The sequence below is a fragment of the Scyliorhinus torazame genome, chromosome 4, assembly GCF_047496885.1.
Source record: "Scyliorhinus torazame isolate Kashiwa2021f chromosome 4, sScyTor2.1, whole genome shotgun sequence".
Lineage (NCBI taxonomy): Eukaryota > Metazoa > Chordata > Chondrichthyes > Carcharhiniformes > Scyliorhinidae > Scyliorhinus > Scyliorhinus torazame.
Genome location: NC_092710.1, coordinates 132,140,381 through 132,158,273, shown reverse-complemented (window position 1 = coordinate 132,158,273; position 17,893 = coordinate 132,140,381). Strand labels below are relative to the sequence as shown.

At 47.1% G+C, this 17,893-nt stretch overlaps 1 protein-coding gene across 2 annotated transcripts in view; it reads right to left on the bottom strand.

The window, feature by feature from the left end:
- agpat5 (1-acylglycerol-3-phosphate O-acyltransferase 5 (lysophosphatidic acid acyltransferase, epsilon)) overlaps positions 1 to 1,301 on the bottom strand; it is a 201,226-nt gene extending 199,925 nt beyond the window's left edge. For both annotated transcript variants that reach the window (XM_072498605.1, XM_072498606.1), the window contains exon 1: positions 893 to 1,301. In XM_072498605.1, coding sequence (XP_072354706.1) covers positions 893 to 1,111 — 219 coding nt within the window. In that variant the 5' untranslated portion in view covers positions 1,112 to 1,301. The remainder of the gene's footprint in view (positions 1 to 892) is intronic.
- Positions 1,302 to 17,893: the final 16,592 nt, after the last annotated feature.

Sequence of the window (17,893 nt, the reverse complement as noted above, 5' to 3'; positions counted from 1 at the left end):
GACACTAGGGGGCAACTTAGCACAGCCTTATCTGCACATCTTTGGATTGTGGGAGGAAACCGGAGTGCCCAGAGGAAACCCACACCGACATAGGGAGAAAGTGCAAACTCCACAGGCAGATGCACAAGGTTGGAATTTAACCTGGGACCCTGGTGCTGTGATGCAGCAGTGCTAACCACTGTGCCACCATACCACCCTCTCTGGTACAACATGGTTACTCTTCAATGGAGCACGTGTCTTAATTTTCCATGCTATCAAAAATAGTAAAGTCCCAGGTTAACCTTTTACACATTATTTGCACGAAGGTGGGAATGATGACAAAATTCCATTCAAATCAAGATGAGAGCCCCATCAATTAGACAATGCGTAAACAGTGTGACACTAAAAGATGCAATGTTTGCCCTGTGATAATTCAGCTGTTTTCAATATCTCAGTATTCTGTATTGATTGAACTCAGACAGGACTTCTCATGCTAGACAGCTATCCAGTGATCATACACGAAAGTTGCAGGAGGGCAGCCAGCATTCAGTTGGCCTATGAACACCCCACCACACTATCCCTAAGGCTCCCTCTGGGAAGATTTCAATGGTTATTGTTGGACTAGAATCCAACTAAAGATCTGTACTCTTCAGCAAAGACTAAGGAGACGAGACAGTCTGGATGAGTTTCAGCCACTTTATTCCACAGTCTGACTTTGTGGCCAATATTAGATATACTGCGGACTTGCTACAACTTCACAACCCAGTCGGGGTGGAGGGGGGCGGCAAAAACACACCCAAACATGGTAGTATTGGAGCAGACTGGAACGCAGTGAGTGGTCTACTTCTCTGCCCACCCGGGCAACCCTACCCCACCCCCTCCTGTCAGGCAGTGTCTGGGCAAAAGCTCTCACCTCCACCCCGGTGTAGCTCTCGAAGAAGAAGAGGACGACACTCTGGTAGATGGTGTAGAGCCGGTCGTCCATGATGTGGTACAGGCGGGCGGGCAACAGCATGGAGAGGAGGCGCCAGGCCGCCCAGGTGAGGAGGTACACCGGGGCCGTGCCCATCATCACAGCGGCCGGCAGCCAGTAGCGGAGCGAGTGAGTGTGGACGACGAGGGAGAGCAGCATGGTGGCCGGGGAAGGGGTGACAGGGAGCCGGTGGGGGGCAGAGGAGGCCGGGGCTCCTGCCTCACGAGCGAGCAGGGAGTGACAGGGGCAGCCGGGTGGGTAATCGATGTCCGACTCACAGCCTCAACGGCAGCACTTCCACCATGTTGAGCAGCGCCTCTTTCCCCTTTGCCTCCACCCACCAGCATCGCGCCTGCTGATTGGCGGCGGCGCCGCGGCCTCCTTCATAGCAACGGGGGCGGGGCCAAGGGGAGTCAGGAAGAGGGAGGGGCTGAGGCAGTTCCAGGAGTCAGAGTCACAACAACATCTGGCAAAGCTCACTCGTTCACTTAAACTTTTTTTAAAAATTTTAGAGCACCCAATTTTTTTTTCATTTAAGGGGCAATTTAGTGTGGCCAATCCACCTAACCTGCACATCTTTCTGTTGTGGGGGTGAAACCCACGCAGATAAGTGGAGAATGTAGTTCACATCGACTTTACCATTGACATTGCGAAATAAATCAACTCTTGTCAAGCTTTGGAGCCCTTTTTTGTTATTGCTGTTGCTGTAAAATCTTAACTTATTACAAGTTTTACATTTATTCTGCATGTGTTAAGTTGTGCTTCGGCGCATGGTGAGAGCAATGTAGAGTACTGCCTGTGGTATTAGAACATAGAACATAGAACATTACAGTGCAGTACAGGCCCTTCGGCCCTCGATGTTGCGCCGACCTGTGAAACCACTCTAAAGTCCATCTACACTATTCCCTTATCGTCCATATGTCTATCCAATGACCATTTGAATGCCCTTAGTGTTGGCGAGTCCACTACTGTTGCAGGCAGGGCATTCCACGCCCTTACTACTCTCTGAGTAAAGAACCTACCTCTGACATCTGTCTTATATCTATCTCCCCTCAATTTAAAGCTATGTCCCCTCGTGTTAGACATCACCATCCGAGGAAAGAGGCTCTCACTGTCCACCCTATCCAATCCTCTGATCATCTTGTATGCCTCAATTAAGTCACCTCTTAACCTTCTTCTCTCTAACGAAAACAGCCTCAAGTCCCTCAGCGTTTCCTCATAAGATCTTCCCAGGCAACATTCTGGTAAATCTCCTCTGCACCCTTTCCAATGCTTCCACATCCTTCCTATAATGCAGCAACCAGAATTGCATGCAATACTCCAAATGCGGCCGCACCAGAGTTTTGTACAGCTGCAACATGACCTCATGGCTCCGAAACGCAATCCCTCTACAAATAAAAGCTAACACACCGTACGCCTTCTTAACAACCCTCTCAACCTGGGTAGCAACTTTCAGTGATCTATGTACATGGACACCGAGATCTCTCTGCTCATCCACACTGCTAAGAATCTTACCATTAGCCCAGTACTCTGTCTTCCTGTTATTCCTTCCAAAATGAATCACCTCACACTTTTCTGCATTAAACTCCATTTGCCACCACTCAGCCCAGCGCTGCAGCTTATCTATGTCCCTCTGTAACTTGTAACATCCTTCCGCATTGTCCACAACTCCACCGACTTGAGTGTAATCTGCAAATTTACTCACCCACCCTTCTACGCCCTCCTCAAGGTCATTTATAAAAATGACAAACAGCAGTGGCCCCAAAACAGATCCTTGTGGTACACCACTAGTAACTGGACTCCGTCTGAACATTTCCCATCAACCACCACCCTTTGTCTTCTTCCAACTAGCCAATTTCTGATCCAAACTGCTAAATCACCCTGAATCCCATGCCTCCGTATTTTCCGCAGTAGCCTACCGTGGGGGACCTTATCAAACGCCTTACTGAAATCCATATACACCACATCAACTGCTTTACCCTCACCCACCTGTTTGGTCACCTTCTCAAAGAACTCAATAAGGTTTGTGAGGCACGACCTACCCTTCACAAAACCGTGTTGACTATCTCTAATCAAATTATTCCTTTCCAGATGATTATACATCCTATCTCTTATAAACCTTTCCAAGATTTTGCCCACAACAGAAGTAAGGCTCACTGGTCTATAGTTACTGGGGTTGTCTCTACTCCCCTTCTTGAACAAGGGGACAACATTTGCTATCCTCCAGTTTTCTGGCACTATTCCTGTAGACAAAGATGACTTAAAGATCAAAGCCAAAGGCTCAGCAATCTCCTCCCTAGCTTCCCAGAGAATCCTAGGATAAATCTCATCCGGCCCAGGCACCTTATCTATATTCACACTTTCCAGAATTGCTAACATCTCCTCCTTATGAAACTCAAGACCTCCTAGTCTAGTAACTTGAAGCTCAGTATTCACCTCAACAACATTGTCTTTTTCCTGTGTGAATACTGACAAAAAATATTCATTTAGCACCTCTCCTATCTCCTTGGACTCCAAGCACAACTTCCCACTACTGTCCTTGACTGGCCCTACTCTTACCCTAGTCATTTGTTTATTCCTGACACATCTATAGAAAGCTTTAGGGTTATCCTTGATCCTACCTGCCAAAGCCTTCTCATGCCCCCTCCTGGCTCTTCTTAGCTCTCTCTTTAGGTCCTTCCTAGCTAACTTGTAACTCTCGAGCGCGCTAACTGAACCTTCATGCCTCATCTTTACATAAGCCTCCTTCTTCATCTTGACAAGTGATTCGACTGCTTTAGTAAACCACGGTTCCCTTGCTCAACCACTTCCTCCCTGCCTGACAGGTACATACTTATCAAGGACACGCAGTCGCTGTTCCTTGAACAAGCTCCACATTTCCATTGTGCCCATCCCCTGCCGTTTTCCTCCCCATCCGATGCATCCTAAGTCTTGCCTCATCACATCATAATTGCCTTTTCCCCAGATATAACTCTTGCCCTGCGGTATATACCTATCCCTTTCCATCACTAAAGTAAACATAATCGAATTGTGGTCACTATCACCAAAGTGCTCACCTACCTCCAAATCTAACACCTGTCCTGGTTCATTACCCAGTACCAAATCCAATATGGCCTCACCTCTCATTGGCCTATCTACATACTGTGACCGGAAACCCTCCTGCACACATTGGACAAAAACGGACCCATCTAAAGTACTCGAACTATAGCGTTTCCAGTCAATATTTGGAAAATTAAAGTCCCCTATAACAACTACCCTGTTGCTTTCGCTCCTATCCAGAATCATCTTTGCAATCCTTTCCTCTACATCTCTGGAACTTTTCAGAGGCCTATAGTAAACCCCTAACAGGGTGACCTCTCCTTTCCTGTTTCTAACCTCAGCCCATAATACCTCAGTAGACGAGTCCTCATCAAACGTCCTTTCTGCCACCGTAATACTGTCCTTGACTAACAATGCCACCCCTCCCCCTCTTTTACCACCTTCCCTGAGCTTACTGAAATATCTAAACAGCGGCACCTGCAACAACCATTCCTGTCCCTGCTCTATCCATGTCTCCAAAATGGCCACAACACCGAAGTCCCAGGTACCAACCCATGCCGCAAATTCACCCACCTTATTCCGGATGCTCTTGGCATTGAAGAAGACACACTTTAAACCAACTTCCTGCCTGCCGGTACACTCCTGCAACATTGAAACCTTACTCATGACCTCACTACTCTCAAACCCCGATATACTGGAGCTACAATTCAGGTTCACAAGCCCCTGCTGAACTAGTTTAAACCCTCCCGAAGAGCATTAGCAAATTACCCCCCCAGGATATTGATACCCCTCTGGTCCAGGTGTAGACCATCCTGTTTGTAGAGGTTCCACACAACCCCAGAATGAGCCCCAATTATCCAGAAATCTGAAACCCTCCCTCCTGCACCATCCCTGTAGCCACGTGTTCAACTCCTCTCTCTCCCTATTCTTCGTCTCGCTATCATTACTCTTCAACGAGTACTTTTCTTCTGTATTTACAAATGAGATGGGGCATATTGTTGGAGAGGACAGTGTGAAACAGACTGGTAAGCTCGAGGAAATACTTGTTAGGAAGCAAGATGTGTTGGGCATTTTGAAAAACCTGAGGATAGACAAGTCCCCCGGGCCTGACGGGATATATCCAAGGATTCTATGGGAAGCAAGAGATGAAATTCAGAGCCGTTGGCAATGATCTTTTCGTCCTCACTGTCAACAGGGGTGGTACCAGGGGATTGAAGAGTGGAGAATGTCGTGCCCCTGTTCAAAAAAGGGACAAGGGATAACCCTGGGAATTACAGGCCAGTTAGTCTTACTTCGGTGGTAGGCAAAGTAATGGAAAGGGTACTGAATGATAGGATTTCTGAGCATCTGGAAAGACACTGCTTGATTAGGGATAGTCAGCACGGATTTGTGAGGGGTAGGTCTTGCCTTACAAGTCTTATTGAATTCTTTGAGGAGGTGACCAAGCATGTGGATGAAGGTAAAGCAGTGGATGTAGTGTACATGGATTTTAGTAAGACATTTGATAAGGTTCCCCATGGTAGGCTTCTGCAGAAAGTAAGGAGGCATGGGATAGTGGGAAATTTGGCCAGTTGGATAACGAACTGGCTAATCGATAGAAGTCAGAGAGTGGTGGTGGATGGCAAATATTCAGCATGGATCCCAGTTACCAGTGGCGTACCGCAGGGATCAGTTCTGGGTCCTCTGCTGTTTGTGATTTTCATTAATGACTTGGATGAGGGAGTTGAAGGGTGGGTCAGTAAATTTGCAGACGATACGAAGATTGGTGGAGTTGTGGATAGTGAGGAGGGCTGTTGTCGGCTGTAAAAAGACATAGATAGGATGCAGAGCTGGGCTGAGAAGTGGCAGATGGAGTTTAACCCTGAAAAGCGTGAGGTTGTCCATTTTGGAAGGACAAATATGAATGCGGAATACAGGGTTAGCGGTAGAGTTCTTGGTAATGTGGAGGAGCAGAGAGATCTTGGGGTCTATGTTCATACATCTTTGAAAGTTGCCACTCAAGTGGATAGAGCTGTGAAGAAGGCCTATGGTGTGCTAGCGTTCATTAACAGAGGGATTGAATTTAAGAGCCGTGAGGTGATGATGCAGCTGTACAAAACTTTGGTAAGGCCACATTTGGAGTACTGTGTATAGTTCTGCTCGCCTCATTTTAGGAAGGATATGGAAGCTTTGGAAAAGGTGCAAAGGAGATTTACCAGGATGTTGCCTGGAATGGAGAGTAGGTCTTACGAGGAAGGTTGAGGGTGCTAGGCCTTTTCTCACTAGAATGGAGAAGGATGAGGGGGCGACTTGATAGAGATTTATAAGATGATCAGGGGAATAGATAGAGTAGACAGTCAGAGACCTTTACCCCGGGTGGAACAAACCATTACAAGGGGACATAAATTTAAGGTGAATGGTGGAAGATATAGGGGGGATGTCAGAGGTAGGTTCTTTACCCAGAGAGTAGTGGGGCATGGAATGCACTGCCTGTGGAAGTAGTTATGTCGAAAACATTAGGGACCTTCAAGCAGCTATTGGATAGGTACATGGATTACAGTAAAATGATATAGTGTAGATTTGTTTGTTCTTAAGGGCAGCATGGTAGCATTGTGGATAGCACAATTGCTGCACAGCTCCAGGGTCCCAGATTCGATTCTGGCTTGGATCACTGTCTGTGCGGAGTCTGCACATCCTCCCCGTGTGTGCGTGGGTTTCCTCCGGGAGCTCCGGTTTCCTCCCACAGTCCAAAGATGTGCAGGTTAGGTGGATTGGCCATGATAAATTGCCCTTAGTGTCCAAAATTGCCCTTAGTGTTGGTTGGAGGTGTTGACCTTGGGTAGGGTGCTCTTTCCAAGAGCCGGTGCAGACTCAGTGGGCCGAATGGCCTCCTTCTGCACTGTAAATTCAATGATAATCTATGATTAATCTAGGACAAAAGTTCGGCACAACATAGTGGGCCGAAGGGCCTGTTCTGTGCTGTATTTTTCTATGTTCTATCACGTGGCACGGGTAACAACCCAAAGAGAATAACTCTGTTTGTCCTGGATCTATGTTTCCACCCTAGCTCCCTGAATTCCTGCCTTACATCCCTATCCCTTTTTCTACCTATGTCGTTGGTACCTATGTGGACCACGACTTGGGGCTGCTCCCCCTCCCCCTTAACGATCCCGAAAACACGATCCGAGACATCACGCACCCTGGCACCTGGGAGGCAACACACCAACCGCGAGTCTCTCTCATTCCCACAGAATCTCCTATCTATTCCCCTAACTATGGAGTCTCCAATGATTAATGCTCTACTCCTCTCCCCCCTTCCCTTCTGAGCAACAGGGACAGACTCTGTGCCAGAGACCTGTATCCCATGGCTTCCCCCTGGTAAGTCCCCCCCCCCCAACAGTATCCAAAGCGGTATACTTGTTACTGAGGGGAACGACCAGGGGATCCCTGTACTGACTGCTCCTCCCAGCCCCTCTCACCATCACCCATCTATCTTTATTCTTCTATCTATGACCACCTCTGCCTCCCAAATGATCCGAAGTTCATCCAGCTCCAGCTCCAGTTCTCTAACGCGGTTTCTGAGGAGCTGGAGATGGGTGCACTTCCCACAGATGAAATCAGCAGGGACACTGATGTCGTCCCTCACCTCAAACATTCTGTAGGAGGAACATTGCACTACCTTCCCTGCCATCCCCTCTAGATAAAAAAAGAAAAAGAAAGAAAGAGCTTACCTGTTATTCACTCCCCTTCTCAGTAAGCACTCACTCGGCAACCTCTGCGCCCCGCACGGTAACACCTGATGGAAAGTAAAGGAATAACTACTTACCAGTCACCAGCCAATCCCTTACCTGAAGGCTGTGACATCACGGTTCAACTTCTTTCTACTTCTACCTGCCCTCCAGCCTTCCTCTTGATCTTTACAGTATTGGTCTCCTTATTTGCGGAAGGATGTAAATGCGTTGGAAGCAATTCAGAGAAACTGTATGAGACAAATACCTGTAATGAGGAAAGGTTGGACAGGCTAGGAGTTTGGAAGAGTAAAAGGCAAATTGATTGAAACAGATCTTGAAGGACCTTGGCAGGGTAGATTTGGAAAGGATCTTTCCACTTGTAGGAGAGTCTAAAACAAAGGGTCACCATTTAAAAATAAGACATCTCCCATTTTCTCTCAGAGGGTGACAAGTCTTTGAAACTCTCTTCCTCATAAGGCGGATGAAACAAAGTCTTTAAATATTTTTTCTAAAGCAGAAGTAGCTAGATTCTTTATGAGCAAGAGGTGAAATGTTATCGGAGGGTCAGCAATGTGGAGTTGAGGTTGTAATCAGATCAGCCATGATCTTTTGAATGGTGGAGCAGGTTTGAGGGGCTGAGTGTCCTAGTCCTGTTCCTAATTGATGTTTGTATGCAAGAGTCAACAGTAGCAACTTGTATCTTTATAACATAAAATAAAAACAGAAAGTGCTGGAAAAACTCAGCCAGTCTGGCAGCATCTGTGGAAAGAGAAACAGGTTAACATTGCGAGTCTAATATGACTCCTTTGGAATTGCCCAATTCTGTTTCTCTCTCCACATATTGTATCAGCATTCTGTGTTTTTCCAGCACTTTCTGTTTGTACTTCAGATCATCATCATCCTCAGTATTTTGCTTTGACTTGAATTTATTTAACGCCTTTAATGGCATAAAATAGTCTCAAACACTTTGCATGGCTGTTACAAAACAAAATTTAGCACCAAGCTACGCAAGGTAATATTAGGGCAGATAAACAAATGATTATTTGAAGAGGTGGGTTATAAGGAGCATCATAATGGAGGAAAAAGGGCAGCATGATGGCTACCACAGCTGCCTCACAGTGCCAGGGACCTGTGTTCAATTCCGGCCTTGGGTGACTGTAGAATTTGCACTTTCTTGCTGTGTCTGCACAGGTTTCCTCCGGTGCTCCGGTTTCCTCCCATAGTCCAAAGATGTGCAGGTTATGTGGATAGATCATGCTATATTGCCCCTTACTGTCCAAAGGTTAAGTGCGGTTGTTATAGGGATAGGGCATGGGAATGGGTCTAGGTGGAGTACTCTTTCGGAGTGTCGGTGTGGACTCGATGAGCTGGATGGCCTCCTTCTGCACTATAGGAATTCTATGGACAGAAAGAAATGGAGACATGGGGCGGAATTCTCCAGAAACGGCGCGATGTCCACCCAAAACGGCGCCAATCAGACGGGAATGCTCCGCATCTTTGGGGGCTGAGCCCCAACATTGATGGGCTTGGCTGACGCCGGAGGAATTTCCGCCCCGCCAGCTGGCGGAAAAGGCCTTTGTAGCCCCGCCAGCTGGCGCGGAAATGACATCTCCGGGCGGCGCATGCGCGGGAGAGTCAGTGGCCGCTGACAGTTTCCCACGCATGAGCAGTGGAGGGAGTCTCTTCCGCCTCCACCATGGTGGGGACCGTGGCGAAGGCGGAAGGGAAAGAGTACCCTCACGGCACAGGCCCGCCCGCGGATCGGTGGGCCCCGATCGCGGGCCAGGCCACCATGGGGGCACCCCCTGGGGCCAGATCGCCCCGTGCCCCCCCAGGACCCCGGAGCCCACCCACGCCGCCTTGTCCCGCCGGTAAGGTAGGTGGTTCAATTTACGCCGGCGGGACAGGCAATTTATCGGCGGGACTTCGGCCCATCCGGGCCGGAGAATCGAGCAGGGGGGGCCCGCCAACCGGCGCGGCGAGATTCCCGCCCCCGCCGAATCTCCGGTGCCGGAGACTTTGGCAACCGGCGCGGGCGGGATTCACGCCAGCCCCCGGCGATTCTCCGACCCGGCGGGGGGTCGGAGAATGTCGCCCCAGAAGATGTTTAAGGAGGCAATTCCAGTTAACAGCCTTGGGAGTTGTAGGCATCACAGAATCACTACAGTGCAGAAGGAAGTCTACTGACCCTCTGAAAGAGCACCCAACATAGGCCCACGCCCCACCCTATCCCCATAACCCAATAGCCCCACCTGACCTTTTTGGACCGAGAGGGCAACTTAGCATGGCCAATCCGCCTAACCTGCACATCTTGAGATTGCGGGAGGAAACCAGAGCACCTAGAGGAAACCCAAACAGACCCAGGGAGCACGGACAAACGGCACACAGACAGTGACCCAAGACTGAAATTGAACCTGGGTCCCTGGCGCTCTGATGCAGCAGTGCTAACCATTGTGCCACTGTACTGCCACCGATGGTGGATTGATTAAAACCAAGGATGTTCAACAGGCCAGAAATAGGGTCTCATAGAGTTCTGGGGCTAGAGGAGATTACAGAGATTGAGAGGGGCAAGGCCATGGAGAGATTGAAAACAAGGATGTGGATTTTAAAATTGAGTCATGGGGGGGCCACTTGATGTGAACACAGGGGCAGTTGTGTATTTGCAAGCGCTGACTCTGCTCATCTTTCAATCTTTGGTTTTATCCTTGCGCATATTTATTTTATGTCTCTTTGGTTTAAATGGCTTTCACTATGTACAGAGGTGTGTTGGTCAAGTTTACAGTACTTTTAAGTCAAGGCAATATGCTTTAATCCTCGTTGAGTCGTGGTGGCTGGAGGGAGTTGAGGTGGGGCCTATCCCTTGGTAGGGCAACTGCCTTTAAGAGGTTTCCCATCCTCCTGATACGATGCACACCAAAGGATGATGCCTGTTTGCGATTAAGGTGATCTGTCCGATAGTTGGTATGGGCCATGGTTTAGAGAACACCAAGTATATCATGGAGTTCACCTGACCCACAACGATTTATAGGTTTTGGTTACGAGAGCCTACTTTTCAGGTGTTATTCAACAGAGGCTTTCAACACTTTTAAACAAAAACAAAGTATATTCTACGAATTCAGTTAACATTTTATAAACACATACAGTAAGCATTTTGATCAACTACAAACATAAATCCCCCACACAGCTACAGTTCTCTACATATATATATATATAACCCTTAATAACTTGCCTTTCAACTGTTTCAATTTGATAACAACATCCACTAAACCAGAAAAACCCTTTTAACAAAACAGTTGGTTTGAATTCTTTCCAGAAAACAGTTACCACTTCTAAATTATCAAGTGATCTGGACACTTTTTAACATACAGAGAGAGACAAAAGAAACCTTTTTGTCTGAATCCAGCTTCCAACTGTGTAAACTGAAAGTAAAACGCAGTGCCACAGCCAGCTCCCAGCTCTAAACGAAAGTAAAACCCAGAGGCACAGCCCTGCTCCACCCACACAATGACATTACTGAAGCCATGTGACAATACAAACATTTCTTAAACGGACACTCCCATGACACCTCCCCCAAGAAAAAAAACCCATCAACTTCAAAGATGGTTTGATTATTCACCTTTTCACTTTTCTGTAAGAAAAATATTTTTTTTAGAAATAAATTTAGAGTTTACCACCAAACCCGCCTCCTGAAGTCGATCGAATAACTCCATCAGATGCTTCAAATGTTCTTTCCATGTCTGACTAAAAATCACCAGATCGTCGATGTATAACGCACAATTGGGTAATCCTGAAACGACTTTGTTAGTTAACAATTGAAATATGGCTGGGGCATTTTTCATGCCAAATGGCAAAACTTTGAATTGGTATATACCATCTGGAGTTACAAAAGCTGAAATAGAACATAGAACAATACAGCGCAGTACAGGCCCTTCGGCCCACGATGTTGCACCGAAACAAAAGCCATACACTATACCATTATCATCCATATGTTTATCCAATAAACTTTTAAATGCCCTCAATGTTGGCGAGTTCACTACTGTAGCAGGTAGGGCATTCCACGGCCTCACTACTCTTTGCGTAAAGAACCTACCTCTGACCTCTGTCCTATATCTATTACCCCTCAGTTTAAGGCTATGTCCCCTCGTGCTAGCCATTTCCATCCGCGGGAGAAGGCTCTCACTGTCCACCCTATCTAACCCTCTGATCATTTTGTATGCCTCTATTAAGTCTCCTCTTAACCTTCTTCTCTCTAACGAAAACAACCTCAAGTCCATCAGCCTTTCCTCATAAGATTTTCCCTCCATACCAGGCAACATCCTGGTAAATCTCCTCTGCACCCGTTGCAAAGCCTCCACGTCCTTCCTATAATGCGGTGACCAGAACTGTACGCAATACTCCAAATGCGGCCGTACCAGAGTTCTGTACAGCTGCAACATGACCTCCTGACTCCGGAACTCAATCCCTCTACCAATAAAGGCCAACACTCCATAGGCCTTCTTCACCACCCTATCAACCTGGGTGGCAACTTTCAGGGATCTATGTACATGGACACCTAGATCCCTCTGCTCATCCACACTTTCAAGAACTTTTCCATTAGCCAAATATTCCACATTCCTGTTATTCCTTCCAAAGTGAATCACCTCACACTTCTCTACATTAAACTCCATTTGCCACCTCTCAGCCCAGCACTGCAGCTTATCTATATCCCTCTGTAACCTGCTACTTCCTTCCACACTATCGACAACACCACCGACTTTAGTATCGTCTGCAAATTTACTCACCCACCCTTCTGCGCCTTCCTCTAGGTCATTGATAAAAATGACAAACAGCAACGGCCCCAGAACAGATCCTTGTGGTACTCCACTTGTGACTGAACTCCATTCTGAACATTCCCCATCAACCACCACCCTCTGTCTTCTTTCAGCTAGCCAATTTCTGATCCACATCTCTAAATCACCCTCACCCTTTCCGATAAAGGCACCTGCCTGTAACCTTTAAGTAAATCCAGTTTGGAAATAAAAGCTGATTGTCCCACCTTCTCAATGCAGTCCTCCAAGCGTGGGATAGGATAATAGTCTGTTCTTGTAACTGCATTAACCTTTCTGTAGTCCACACACAATCATTGGGTACCGTCCGGTTTTGGTTCCATCACTATGGGTGAGTTCCATTCTTTGCAACCCACTTTAATTATGCCATTTTTAAGCATACGTTCAATTTCTTTGTTAACCTGTGCCAATTTTAAAGGGTTAAGTCTACATGGATGTTGTTTAATTGGAACAGCATTTCCCACATCTACATCATATATAGCCATTTTAGTACTTCCCAACTTATCTACACAAACTAGCCCATGTGATATCAATAACTCTTTCAGGTCAGTTCGTTTTTCCTCTGGAAGGTAATTCAACAATGTATCCCAATTTTTAAGAACATCCTTGTTATCCAAATTAATTTGAGGAATGTCAAATTCAGAGTCATCTGGATTCAGTTCTTCACTTTGAGTTAGAATCACTAAAATCTCCTCCTGTTGCTCTCCTTCCCTTTCAAAGTACCTTTTAAGCATATTCACATGACACGCTCGGTGAGATTTCCTTCTATCTGGCGTTCTTACCAGATAATTCACCTCACTTAATTTCCTTTCAATCTGATAAGGTCCACATAACGTTGCTTTTAAAGGTTCACCTACCACTGATAAAAATACTAAAACTTTATCTCCATTGGCAAAACTGCAAACTTCTGCTTTCTTGTCCGTTACTTGTTTCATCACATGTTGTGCAACTTTTAAATGTTGTCTCGCCAATTCACTTGCTCTATTTAATCGTTCCCTAAATTTTGACACGTAATCCAATAATGTAATTTCGTAGAATTTACAATGCAGAAGGAGGCCATTCGGCCCATTGAGTCGGCACCAGCTCTTGGAAAGAGCACCCCACTTAAGCCCACACTTCCAACCTATCCCTGTAATGCAGCAATTCCTCAAACCTTTTTGGACACTAAGGGCAATTTAGCACAGCCAATCCACCTAACCTGCACATCTTTGGACTGTGGGAGGAAACCGGAGCTCCCGGAGGAAACTCACACACACTCACGGAGAACATGCAGACTCCACACAGACAGTGACTCAAGCCGGGAATCGAACCTGGGACCCTGGAGCTGTGAAGAAACTGTGCTAACCACTGTGCTACCGTGCTGCCCACTCATTTCAGACTGCTCACTCACCAATTTCTCCTTAATCAATTTAAGTGGACCTCTTACCTCATGACCAAAAATTAGTTCAAAAAGACTGGATTTGGTTGACTCATTAGGTGCATCCCTAATTGCAAACAGTACAAATGGAATTCCTTTATCCCAATCCTCAGGATAATCTTGACAATGAGCCCTGAACATTGTCTATAACGTCTGATGCCACCTTTCTAATGCTCCCTGCGATTCTGGACGGTACGCAGTTGATTTAAATTGTTTTACTCCTAAGCGATCCATAATTTCTTTGCATAACCTTAAGGTAAAATTTGATCCTTGATCCGATTATATTTCTGTGGCTAGTCCATATCTGGTAAAGAATTCAAGTCACACCTCCACAATCTTTTTAGCTGTAATATTGCGGACTGGAATGGCCTCTGGAAACCTAGTAGACACAGCAATTATTGTCAAAAGATATTGATTCCCACTTTTCATTTTAGGAAGCGGTTCTATGCAATCAATTAAGACCCTTGTAAAAGGTTCCTCAAATGGTGGAATGGGTCTTAAGGACGCTGGTTTTATCACCGCTTGTGGTGTGTGACATGACCAACAAAATTTAACTCCATTTTTATGTATTCGTGGCCAATAAAAATGTTTTTGTATTTTAGCTTGAGTTTTCCTCACTCCTAAATGACCTCCTGCTGGTACCTCATGTGCTACTCGCAACACCTCCTTTCCATACCCTACCGGCAATACCACTTGGTGAACTTCTGCCCACTTTTCATCCGCCTGCATATGTAAAGGTCTCTATTTTCTCATCAAGACATCATTTTTAAGGTAATAGCATTCTGGTTATACACTCAGATTCCTCTTCCATGCATGCTTTCTGATCTATCCGTTTTATTTCTACATCTTTCTGTTGTAACTCCGCCAATTTTCCTGAACAAAATATCCACCTCAACCTCCACCTGTTCTTGTTCTTTTCCAACCATCTGATCAAAAATCATTTCTGATAATTGAACTTCAACTTTATCTTCACTCTTTGATTTCTCCTCTTGTCTTAACCTGTGACTTTGGACTTTGCGACCTTGTTAACTATACAATCCGGAAAAATCCCAGGATATTCGTCCTTCAACACTTCGGTTGTTTGATTTTCCACTGGCTTATCAACCACAGCAGCCATCACTCCCACCTGCGATCCAGCTATATCATTCCCCAAGATAAACTGTATTTCTAGACAAGATAGTTTCTCTATTACTCTTACTGCCACTTCACCACTCTTCACTGGACTTTCCAAACTTACCTCACCTGGACACCTTTTAACATATTTAGAGAGAGAGAGACAAAAGAAACCTCCTTTGTCTGGATCCAGATTCCAACTGTGTAAACCAAAAGTAAAACCCAGTGCCACAGCCCAGCGCCACCCACACAATGATATCACTGAAGCCATGTGATAATACAAACAATTCATAAAGGGACACTCCCATGACATAGTCTTGCGGTGCAGGATACTAAAGCCCAATTTAAACAGTTGCAAGGCATCTTTCAGCAGGTGGTGGCAGGTTCTTGTAGCAGAGAGAGCACGGTCTCTGGTAGAAGTCTGCCTCAGCATGGTTGAGTTCCTGTTGCATGGCCTGTCGTCCATCCTGAGGGCTTCAGGTGAGGGTGAAGGGGATGCAATGAGGAGCCTATAGTGCCTCGTGTCCCTGGTGAGGTGGCACCAGCCGAACTTGAGCACTGGCTGCCTTGTTTCGGGAATTTTGGTCTGGAGGCTGGGCAGTTCATATTGAATGGAGCGCATTTAATACTGCCTCTGAGGCCTGGGGTTGTCTTATTACTGTTGTCAGTCGAGATTGGGATTGCCTGAACCGGCTGCCCCCCCCGCTGGAGCCTAGGTAGGTGACCACTTGGGCTCGGTTGAGTCAGCATGTTGGAAATAATAAGGATCGTGTTCGGATCCTCGGAATCCGAGGAAGATCCTGTACTGTGCTCTCCTTTTCAGATCCTGCTTTATCCTGGATGTCTACTTTCTTCGTGCATCAGTGGTTCTTAAAGGTTCTTATCCTTTTTTTTTAATAAATGTTTTTTTATTGGGTTTTTTAACAAAGTATATTTACCGTTATGTACACAGGATACGAGACATGTATAGATATATATAAATATCTATACACATATATAGAAGAGTAGGGCACACCCAAACATACCAAAGAAAAGAAAATAGTAAATAATTTTTAAAAATACAATAAAAAATAAAATAGGATAACTGTTAGGGTATTGTGCACCAGCTCAACAGCAGCAACTCTGTACGCCTGGCAAAATTATTTACAACACATAAGTGGGCGGCTGTTGGTGGGGGGGGAGGGAGGGGGGTGGGACTGGGGAGGTAAATATACATTTGGGTGCCGGAGAAACAATTACTCAAATGGGTTTGGTGTTGTTGTCGCTTGCTTCTCCCGGACGGAGCTCACTGCCGTCTCGCGCTCACCTCCGCTTCTGCTGTTCCTCCCGTCTTTCGTCTTTATTCTCCTCGTTCCCTGCTCCTGGAGATGCCATGTTCGTTATTGTATCCCGTGCCTTCCTTCCGGCTCTCATTTCCCTGCCTCCCCCCACCTCCCTGGTTCTCCTCTCTTGTTCCCTGCCTCATCCCTCTCCCCCCTCCCTCCTTCCTGTGATTCGCCTTTCTTTGCGTGAATGGCTCCCACGTTCTGTGAAAGCCGTCGTCTGACCCTCGGATGGCGAATTTGATTTTCTCCATTTGGAGAGATTCCGAGAGGTCGGACAGCCAGTCTGCAGCTTTGGGTGGTGCTGCTGACCGCCAGCCGAACAGGATTCTACGGCGGGCGATCAGGGAGACAAAGGCAAGGGCGTCCGCCCTCCTCCTCAGAAATAGATCTGGCTGGTCCGAAACCTAAAGACTGCCACTTTCGGGCATGGCTCCACCCTCACCCCCACCACTTTGGACATTGCCTCGAAGAAGGCTGTCCAGTACTCCACAAGTCTGGGGCAGGACCAGAACATGTGGGCGTGATTGGCCGGGCCTCCTTGGCACCGTTCACATCTATCCTCCACCTCCGCGAAGAACCTACTCATACGGGTTCTTGTTAAGTGGACTCTATGTACCACTTTTAGCTGCGTCAGGCTGAGCCTTGCGCACGTGGAGGTGGAGTTGACCCTATGCAGTGCTTCGCTCCAGAGTCCCCACCCTATCTCAATCCCCAGGTCCTCCTCCCATTTCTTTTTTGTTGCGTCCAGTACGGTGTCGGCCCTTTCTATCAGTCGGTCATACATGTCACTACAGTTTCCTTTACCTGGTATGCTTGCGTTCAGTAGTTCTTCCAATAGTGTCTGTCGTGGCGGTTGTGGGTATGTCCTTGTCTCCTTTCGTAGGAAGTTTTTGAGCTGTAGATACCTTAGCTCGTTCCCCCTGGCTAGCTGGAATTTCTCTGTCAGTTCGTCCAGTGTTGCGATCCTGCCATCCGTGTGTAGGTCCCTGATTGTCAGTGTCCCTCCGTCCTGCCCCCACCTTTTGAAGGTGGCGTCAGTCAGTGCTGGTGTGAACCTGTGGTTGTTGCCGATGGGAGCTTTGTCCGACATTTTGGACACGCCAGATTGCTGCCGTAGTTGGTTCCAGGATTGGAGGGTGGCTATCACCACCGGGCTGCTGGAGTGTTTTTTGGTTGGGGATGGGAGTGCTGCCGTGGCGAGGGCCCGGAGGGAGGTCCCCGTGCAGGAGGCCTCTTCCGCGCGCACCCACTCGGCTTCTGGCTACTTGATCCATCCCCTTATTCGCTCGGCCGTCGCCGCCCAGTGGTAGAATTGTAGGTTTGGGAGGGCTAGCCCCCCCTGGATTTTGTTTTTTGTAGGACCATCTTTGGGATCCTAGCATTTCTCCCCCCCCCCCCCCCCCCCCCGCCATACGAACGCCATGATTAGCTTGTCCAGCGCTTTGAAAAAGGCGTTCGGGATGTAGATCGGAAGGGATCTAAGTAGGAAGAGGTACCTGGGCAGTACGTTC